Genomic DNA, 9,986 nt, shown 5'->3' on the forward strand with positions numbered 1-9,986 from the left:
AAAAAAATAAATAAAATAATAAAATGCCCATCATCAACAAGTAGATAAAGAAACTGGGTATGTGTGTGTGTGTGTGTGTGTATATGGAAATATATATACACACATATATATACATGGAAATATATATTATATATACATGGAAATATATATTATATATATACATGGAAAATATATATATGGTGGAATACTATGCAGCCATATAAAGGAATGAATCAACAGCATTTGCAGTGACCTGGATGAGATTGGAAACTATTATTCTAAGTGAAATAACTCAGAAATGGAAAACCAAACATCATATATTCTCACTGATATGTGGGAGCTAAGCTATGAGGATGCAAAGGCATAAGAATGATATGACTTTGGGGACTTGGAAGGAAGAGTGGAAGGAGGGCAAGGGATAAAAGACAACAAATATGGTGCAGTGTATACTGCTCGGGTGATGGGTGCACCAAAATCTCACAAATGATCACTAAAGAACTTAATCATGTAACCAAATACCACCTGTACCCCAATAACTTATGGAAAAAAAAGAAATTGATACAAAGTAGTAAGTTAAATATTACTACAAATGTACTATACTAAGACCATTATCAATCTATATAGGATTAAGCATTATTATAGTAACAAATATGAATATTTACTCCAGCAACCTTGAAACCATTAAATTCCTTGAAACAGGAAGACAATGGCTGTGTATTCTTTGAAGAGTACAGTAGGATATAAAAAGTCAAATGAACTGATGAACTGTCAAAATAGATACATCAATATTATGAGTCTAAATAAGAAAAACCAGTCAAAGATCAATGCACATTTACTGAGGCTCTACTTCCTTCAAAACTGTATTACGTACCTGAGATACAAGATAACTGAGAGGCTGTCTCTGCCTGCAGGTGCTTTCATAATTTGAGAAAGGCCAAAGTAAACGTAAAGGGACACATGAGTTAGCAGCAAGTTGCACAGTCAAAGGGGGAATTTATTTTCCTTGAAAGAGAGGAGCGTGGGAGGGAGGAAGAAAAAGACAAAGAATGATCAAGTGAGTGAGAAAGAGAGAAAGAGAAAGAAATAGAAAGCAACCAGGTAGACAGGCAAGCAAGGATGCAAGAAAGAAAACAGAATTACTTTGTCATAAAGGAGGGGGATGCATTGTAAATGCAGGAAGACTTTACAAAGGAAAAAACATTTGACAGATATCTAAAGGATGAAAAGACTTCCTTCAAGTAAAGAAAGCACAAGGGTCTTCCAGGAAGAGGGAGAACACAGTATATCCAAAGGCGTGTCATCTTTCATTAAAATCCAACTGGATGTTTATACCTCCAGGGATGGTTATGCATGTCTAAATGTGCAAATTGGCAAGTGGCAACACGTGGAATAATGCAATCCACTGTTAGAAAAGCTTTCAGAAGCTCCCTTCACCTTCAAAACGAAGTTGTGCTGGTAACATGGCATTTGAAACCTGACCTTACCCCTCAGCAGAACATTTGAGTTCCCAGTCACCAACAAATGCTTCTTCTCTATGCTTTTGTTCTCATTCTCCTTATGAAATGCTTCCTTCTATATCACACTCTATTAAGCTATATTTGTATTTTACCCATTTATTCTCTCATCCTTTCAAACATCAAAAACATTCATTAACTTAAGTACCATCTGTCAAGGAGACCCACTCAAATGCCATCCCTATACTTTCATAAAACTTCACCAATAGCTCCAGACATAAGTATTCTCTTTCCCAGCTTTAGGAGGGCAAGTGCATCTAACATACTGGCAGAAAACTTTGCCTCTATGGTATCTTTCACAGTTGCTCCCGTTTCATTTGTCTAGCTTTACCCTTTAGCAATATAATACTTTCCATATGTTAGAGCTGGGCTAGGCACACCATGGCCATGGACCAAATCATGGCCCAAGAGTTAAGAATGGCTTGTACATTTTTTAACAGTTGAAAAAAAATTGCAAGAAAAAAATATTTTATGGCACATGAAAATATGAAATTCAATTTTCAGTGCCCATAAGTACAGGTTTTTTGGAACACAGCCATGTTCATCTGTTTACATATGGTCTACGGCCACTTTCACACTGCAGTGTCCAAGCTGAATAGAAATCTGACCCACAAAACTAAAATATTTCCCATCTGGCTCTTTATAGAAAAAAAAAAAAAATTGCGCCAACTTCTGGGTTAGAGCTTCATTTGCTGCAGTGTGTTCACTCCAGTGATGGCTAAATCATACTCTTAGATTCAGAAAGTAAGTATGCAAAACTCCAAGTGTAGTTTTCAGTTTTTCACAAGCATTCACTTAATTCAGCTCTGACCATCTACATTAACAGCTTCTCCTTCCCCTATCCTTAGTTCCGTTCTCTGTTATTGCAATGGATACACCACCATCAAAACACAATCCCTATTCTGTACTTCCACCAGTGCTGTTCCGGTTTGTAATAAGCCCTCAGCACCGTATTTGTGAGAACTAAGGCTTCCAGAACAGAATGGGCCATCATCAGCTTACTGCCTACCAATGCCTGCACCATCTGAGCGGAGTCTGAACTGACGGGATGGAGGAGAGCAGAAGGAAGGAACGAAAGTTGGCTATGCATTTTGCTTGTTAGCAAAGCCCCCTTTGGCTGAGGCTGACAGGTTAGGTGGATTAAAATATCTGCCAATCTTTTTGCAGTGTTTGAGATGAAACCGTGTACAAGAGGTGAACTCCAGGTAGGTTTTTTCCGACTAGTTTCATCTGCCTTATAATTAGTGGAGCTCTCTTAGACTTCAGTGTTTTCCTAAGTTTTCATGTTGCTTCATTTTCTACATCTTATGAGAAACATAATGAGAAATTAGGAGCTCATCTGTGACTACAATGAGAATTCTTTAAAATCTTTTTAAAATTTCCAGAATGAGTCGTTAGTTCATATCATAAGGCATAAGGCATCATAAGGCAAGATACTGATGTTGTATTACTCATTGGAATTTAATTTAGCATAAAATTGGATATGTAATTCAAGTATTCCATAAAATGCCTTCTATTTTGGGAATTTCAATTATGTCATCTTTGCCCTTTGTATCATCACTCTTCCTTAACTGGATAGCAGCATAAATGCATGTTAAAAATACCAAAAAGAGGCCAGGCGTGGTGACTCATGTCTGAAATCCCAGCACTTTGGAGGCTGAGGAAGGCCGATCACGTAAGGTCAGGAGTTCAAGACCAGCCTGGACAACATGGTGAAACCCCATCTCTACTAAAAATTCAAAAATCAGCCAGGTGTGGTGGTGCATGCCTGTAATCCCAGCTACTCGGGAGGCTGAGGCAGGAGAATCACTTGAACCCAGGAGGCAGAGGTTGCAGTGAGCCGAGATCACGCCACTACACTCCAGCCTGGGAGACAGAGTGAGACTCCATCTAGGAAAAAAAAAACAAAAAACACTAAGAAGAATTATTTCCACATAACTTATGAATCATAATTTAACAAGCAGTTCCATTCAGGTCCAATTCAACAATCTGCCAAAAATCTATTAAATATTTTCTTTCAACTCTTCTGTTCTATCGGAACTCTGTTCAAGTATCTAATAACTTATTCTACATAGACAAGATAGTCACAAAATATTAGGATATTTCCTTTCCACCACACTTACCATCTACTTTGTTTTTCTCTAAAAATATTGGGAAATAAGTATTAATTATATAACTGAAACATAAGAATACTGAAAAATAAATATAGTTATTGATAATTTATGTTCTTTCCAAATGACAGTGGTCTTTCTTTTGCCTCGTTTGTACAAACAAAATGCTGTAAATCAAAATGAATAGAGAGAAGAAACAGCAATAATGTTAATATTTATTTCCTTATGTTTCATTATTCCAATTAATTTTTAGGGAAATCGTCAAGAAACAAGTATCTGCTGTTTAAGATGTTTCATAAAATTTATTTATGAAGTGAATCTTTCTTACATCATCTAGCATTTATCTTATACCGACATTTTTATTATTCAAAAATTCTCACTTGAATAAGAAGATCAGTTCATCTGGAATATCACAACTATTATGCATCATTAATATCTTAATGCATTATTTATGCTGGTGAATAATGAGAAGTCACCGAATATAAAGTATTGCTCTATCATGTTCCATTATGAGAAAAAATACTTTTAATTAAAGTGATGCCATAGAAATTGGAAGAAACGGAAAGAGCTCTAGATATTGTATCTACAAGGCCCAGCTTCCTTTTTGGAAACCTGCTAAAAATCAACAATACTGTTTTATACAGACTGTGAATGTGCATCAGTCTCAGAAATACAGAATAATTGAAATATTGGATGAAACAAATCTTAAAGATCATCTTCCTGCCTCTATCCGGAGTCCATGATGATAAATACCAGAAAACTATGCTTGGAGCAGTGAGATAATTAAGTAAGAATGGCTTTTACTATTTTTTAATGAATATCCCTTTGGTAGGGGCAGCACTGCATGACTATTGATTCAATTGTGACATCTACATAAAACGATGGTCCTCATCTATATAAAACTGCTCCTATGAACCCCTGGTGTTGCCTGAGATTCAACCATATGTAATGATGCTAAAATCTTTCCCGGTTTTGCAAAATTTTTTGCTCAATTTTAAATTCCTATAATAATCATTCTCAAACACTTAAAAACTATCACTGCTTAATAATCCAGTAGAATTTGGGATTTAATTAACTGATTTAATGATTTATTGATTGAGACAATGGTCTCGGCACTCTGTTGCCGAGGCTGGAGTACAGTGGTGCAATCATCGGAATTTAATTTAGTATAAAATTAGATATGTAATTATTTTTTAAGTACTTATTGTCATGAGTTTTAGATCATCTGAACAAGGTGAGACTCAGCAGTATAGAGAGTCTTATAAAATGATTCGCGTTAACCATTGCTTATTATTATAAACTGCACCCTGTCATGAACATGAAAAGCCAAATAAATTAGTCCCCAGTGAAACTGTCAAGCCAAATACTATAGCAATCCTTCAGAAAAGTGCAAAGGCAGTTTTATTTAGCCCATTCTTCTCATGATCATCATTTCAACATCCTCAGTCCTTGAAGAGGAAACTCAAACTAGTCTGATCAATTTCAGTGGATTAAAGTTATTCTGCTCTATGAAAAGAACATATAACATTTATTTAAAATCTGCTCATATATTAAATATGCCTGACTGGAACCACTGAACACCAATTATGAATTGTTTCTTGATCTAATTCAACTTAAAACCCTAGAATGACCCAAATATTATCAAAGCAATATTAGCTTAACTGGCAGTTATTCCACTTAATCAAATATTTTACTGATTAAAAAGTGATTATAAATGAAAAGGAGAAACGAAATGCAATTCCCTAATAAGTCCTGACAGCGGCTATCACTACAGAGCTTCTGTGTCCAGGAGTATGATTTTCCACTATAATTGCTGGTAAGCAGCAAGGCGAGCCTGCTCAGACCATGTTCAGTGCTTACAGGAAAATCAAATTCATACAGACTGTGGGTGTTTCCTTTTAAAAAGGTCTGCCCAAGAGGAAAACTGGGTTGCAAAAATTTAACGCCATCTCTCAAGAATACAAATTATATTCACTTATCTCCTACTCAGAAATAGTTTTATTCTATCCTACTCTCTCCCAGAGTTAATCAGATTTTTAAAAAGCATTAATTAAAACAGTATAAATAAGGTAATATATTTTCTATTTCCTGAGACTGAGCACATATTCTTTTCTATATGATAGGTGAATATATTCCTATAACCTTCTTATCCAATTTGAGCTTTAAAAAAATTCCCAGCCAGGTACAGTGGCTCACAGCTGTAATCTCAGCAATTTGGGAGGCCGAGGCAGAAAGATCACTTGAGCCCAGGACTTTAAGACCAGCCTGGGCAACATAGTGAAACCCTATCTCTACAAAAAAAATTAGCTGGGCGTGGTAGTATGTGCCTGTAGTCCTAGATACCTGGAAGGCTGAGGTGGAAAGACTGCTTGAGCCCAGGAGGCAGACACTGCAGTGGGCTGAGATCAAGCTACTTGACTCTAGCCTGGGCAAAAGAGCCAGATCCTGCCTCAAAGAAAAGAAAAATCCACAAAGAAAAACAGAAACAGCACTTCAAATCTACAATCCTGAAAAATTTACTGATGTAACACACATTTAGGAAACAAATTTATTAGCACATGTATACATGATAAAAAAATACATTAGTAATATTATCAAAAATAGCAAACAAACATAGTGTTAAAGTTTAATGACTTTATATTGGTGAATGGTTGGCCTAAGACTATTATTTCTGTTTATTTATTTAATTACTTATTTTGCGACAGGGTCTCACTCTGTCACCCAGGTTGTAATGCAGTGCTACGATCTCGGCTCACTGCAGCCTCGAACTGTCAGGCTCAAACAATCCTCCTGCCTCAGCCTCCTGAGTAGCTGGGACCACAGGCATATGCCACAAGACCCAGTTCATTTTTAAATTTTTGTAGAGACAGGGTCCGGTCTTTAGAGACCGAACCTCGCCTAATTTTTTAGTTTTGTAGAGACATGGGGTCTCGCTATGTTGCCAGGTTATGTGGCCACTGATTTTATAACCTGCTACATTACAGATTTCTCTCATCAATCCACTCCTGTAGTAGCTTTTCCACTGATTAATTTTTGGGAATTTTAAGTATACAATCAAATTATCTACATCTAGAAACAGTTTTACCTCTTCATGTCTGATCGTCAGTGTCTAATCACATTGACTCATACCTCCAACACAGGCATGTATTGCAGAGGGCATACGGGGCATCCTTCTTTAACCTACATCCGACTTTAACTGCTAGTGCACTACCTTAAAGAAAGTGCTGATTTTGAACTGAAGTGTGTGTGTGCAGAAACATCTCACCTCACCATGCCATGGTTCCTTTGCTCCCTCTTAGTTCTTTTTCTTTGTCTTTTCTTTTCCACAGAATCTTGCTCTATCACCCAGGCTGGAGTGCAGTGGTGTGATCTTGACTGACCGCAATCTTCGCTTCCTGGGTTCAAGTGATTCTCCTGCCTCAGCCTCCCAAGTAGCTGGGATTACAGGTGTGCATCACCACACCCAGCTAATTTTTGTATTTTTAATAGAGACAGGGTTTTGCCATGTTGACCAGACTGGTCATGAACTCTTGACCTCAAGTGATCCGTCTGCCTTGGATCCCAAAGTGCTGGGACCACAGGCGTGAGCCACCGTGCCTGGAGTGGTTGCCGTTTTCACATTGGCCCACCACAGTTTCCAGCAAGGATTTGTCACTGACTTTCAGAGACAATAGAAATCATGTCGCCTCTCTTGCACTTCCTCCTGTACATTTACTGACACCAAATGTAGGATAACTTGCCACTTAGTTTGCCTTGGATACTGTACTGTCTGTGGGTGTGAGTTTTGCCCTCTTCATAGCTCTGTCTGGTTTTATGTGGAGATTCAAAGAGATGAAAAACTATGCCTTCTTGATAATTCCTCATTTCTCCCTGAATTTTTAATAATTACAAGGTGGGTCTGTCTCAAGGTGAATCGTTCCTAAAAGTAAAACCTCAACTTCTAATTTCTGAAATATAGAGACACAGATGAAAATTCATTCATATACAGAATGTACAGTAAATATCCACAGTTAGGAATCAGGAATAACGAATCAAAACATATCAACAGATTTAAGTGTTTATATTTCTGCAAGAAAATCTATGCTGATATTATGAACCATTCTCTTTTAGGCAAAGATCAGCCTAAAAAAATAAATAGCCTAGGAGCGGTTGTCTCAAAAAGTTAGTTCTGCCTTTGATTTTAAAATTCCATAGCTTAAGATATTTCTGGGCTCATTTCCAAGAGTACATATATAATTTACAGTGTCTGACTACTTACTGCTGACAATCTTTCTGTCCTTTCCCCTTTAGGATCAATGCAAGAGATACCACTTTGAGGAAAAAAAGCCATATCCCATTTTCTACCAATGAAAGTCAAATCCAGATATATCTGTGTGAACTACATCTATACCCAGGTTTACCTATTGTAAACATGAACTGGGATCTAGAGTTTTGACTTTTTGTTAATACAGAAAATTGAAAGTCTATCTTATAAAAACTATAATGAGCCTAAGACTATTGGTTCCTGTTCAAACTTAATAATCCATTAAATCATCCTAGCCTTTATCAGTTTTCAAATTATATCATTTATGTACTTGTTTGCTTTTCTACTAGAATATAAATATCACGGGGCAAGGACTTTCCGTGTTCTTGCTAACAATCTTATCCCTAGTTCTTTGTACCCAGAAGAGACTCAATTAAAAATCAGCAAAATGGAGTTGAAAGCATTTTTATATCCCTTTCATTTATATAGTATGTGTTCCACAGAAAATAGTAGAGAGCGCATAAATAACTTCAATGCCACTAGTAAAACTTGCATATGTGAATAGCCTTGAAAGACTTCATCCCACCTTGGAATTGGAAGTGGACTCCAAGAAACAAAGTCTGTTGCCAAATCCTTCTGCTGCCAAGCATAGTTTCTGTTGTTCTTTGTGGATGGTTGCGGTGCACTGCAGAACCACTTCATCATCCTGCAAAGGGGGAGAAAGAGAGGGAAAAATAAGTGAGATCTGACATGACTGCACAGTCCAAATTGGATCTTGAAGAATATTATTTTAGTGCATTTAAAAAATCTGTGCGCAATGTAAAAACTACTGTCAAAAAAACAACCAAAAGAAACCCCTACAGAATCAGTCCCTAATGTACTTTTTATTTGCAAAAAGGCAATTGGGTGGGGGAGAGGAGGGGAGCTACAGCCACTCAAGGCAATCAGCAGTTTTCTGATTGTACTGACTGATCCCCAGTGGTAACCTGAACAAATAAAAGTAAAATACAGGATTTTCATATTATTATCGCTATTTTAGTCATCAAAATTAACAAGAAATTGTCTGACACATTTCTAGGACACCAAGTATCATCAAGAATGGAACAGATTCTAATAGCAGGCACACGTGTCATTTCAAAACTCACACAGGAAAACAGGTCAATAACGGAACTTTCTCAGTTCAAAGTGATGGCAAAAGTCATCTTAGTTCAACCACGCATTAGTTGCTTGATCACATCTGAAAGGATCCTGGGTTGCTTAAAAATGCATGGAGAGACAATTTCTCATTTCAGTCCTCTGAAAGCCAAAACAGGTTCCCAATCAATTAGTTAAGCAAGGTTACTGAAGAAACTGCACATGGGAAAGACGAAAATTAGGAGGACTCAATACAGGCAGCGCGAGTGCTGCAGGAATCACGGACTGTAGAACAAGCAAGATCTGGATTCCCATCGCAGCTCACCATGTACTAGGTTATATGATGTGAGGCGAAGTACTGAATTTCTAAAATGATGAAGTAAATCTGATAAAGCACCTTACATAATGACTACCATACAAAAGGCACCAAATGCACAGTAAGGAAATGGAAAATATAGGTTCTATGTGGCAAGGGCCTAAAAAGTCTGACCATTTACGTGTTTTGACATCTCAACCTCAAAGAAACAAAAGAAAACATAACAGAGCAGTAAAAAAGCAATATAATCATCAACCCTTCTAATTAGACAGAAAAGGGATACACAAGTATATTCTAGAAGCCCTTCACCAAGGTAGGATGGCAGGGCACAAGTGATGGGAATAAAAACCTCAAAAGCAGACAGCAAGTTTCTTTTTAGCTAACCTAAAGAATATGCTATATGGCTGGGCGTGGTGGCTCACACCTGTAATCCCAGCACTTTGGGAGGCCAAGACGGGAGGATCACCTAAGATTGGGAGCTCAAGACCAGCCTGACCAACATGGAGAAACCCCATCTGTACTAAAAATACAAAAATTAGCCGGGCGTGGTGGCACATGCCTGTAATCCCAGCTACTCAGGAGGCTGAGGCAGGAGAATTGCTTGAACCTGGGAGGCAGAGGGTGCAGTGAGCCGAGATCGCGCCATTCACTCTAGCCTAGGCAACAAGGGCGAAATTCCGTCTCAAAAA

The 9,986-nt window shown here is 37.5% G+C and overlaps 1 protein-coding gene across 1 annotated transcript in view; it reads right to left on the reverse strand.

Moving 5' to 3' along the window:
• RYR2 (ryanodine receptor 2) overlaps positions 1–9,490 on the reverse strand; it is a 557,611-nt gene extending 548,121 nt beyond the window's left edge. The window contains exons 1-2 of the mRNA XM_031934901.1: positions 9,479–9,490; positions 8,434–8,553 (exon numbers count right to left, since the gene is read on the reverse strand). Coding sequence (XP_031790761.1) covers positions 8,434–8,553; positions 9,479–9,490 — 132 coding nt within the window. The remainder of the gene's footprint in view (positions 1–8,433; positions 8,554–9,478) is intronic.
• Between the last annotated feature and the right edge of the window lie 496 nt (positions 9,491–9,986).

This window comes from Piliocolobus tephrosceles, chromosome 1, assembly GCF_002776525.5.
Source record: "Piliocolobus tephrosceles isolate RC106 chromosome 1, ASM277652v3, whole genome shotgun sequence".
Classification (NCBI taxonomy): Eukaryota; Metazoa; Chordata; class Mammalia; order Primates; family Cercopithecidae; genus Piliocolobus; species Piliocolobus tephrosceles.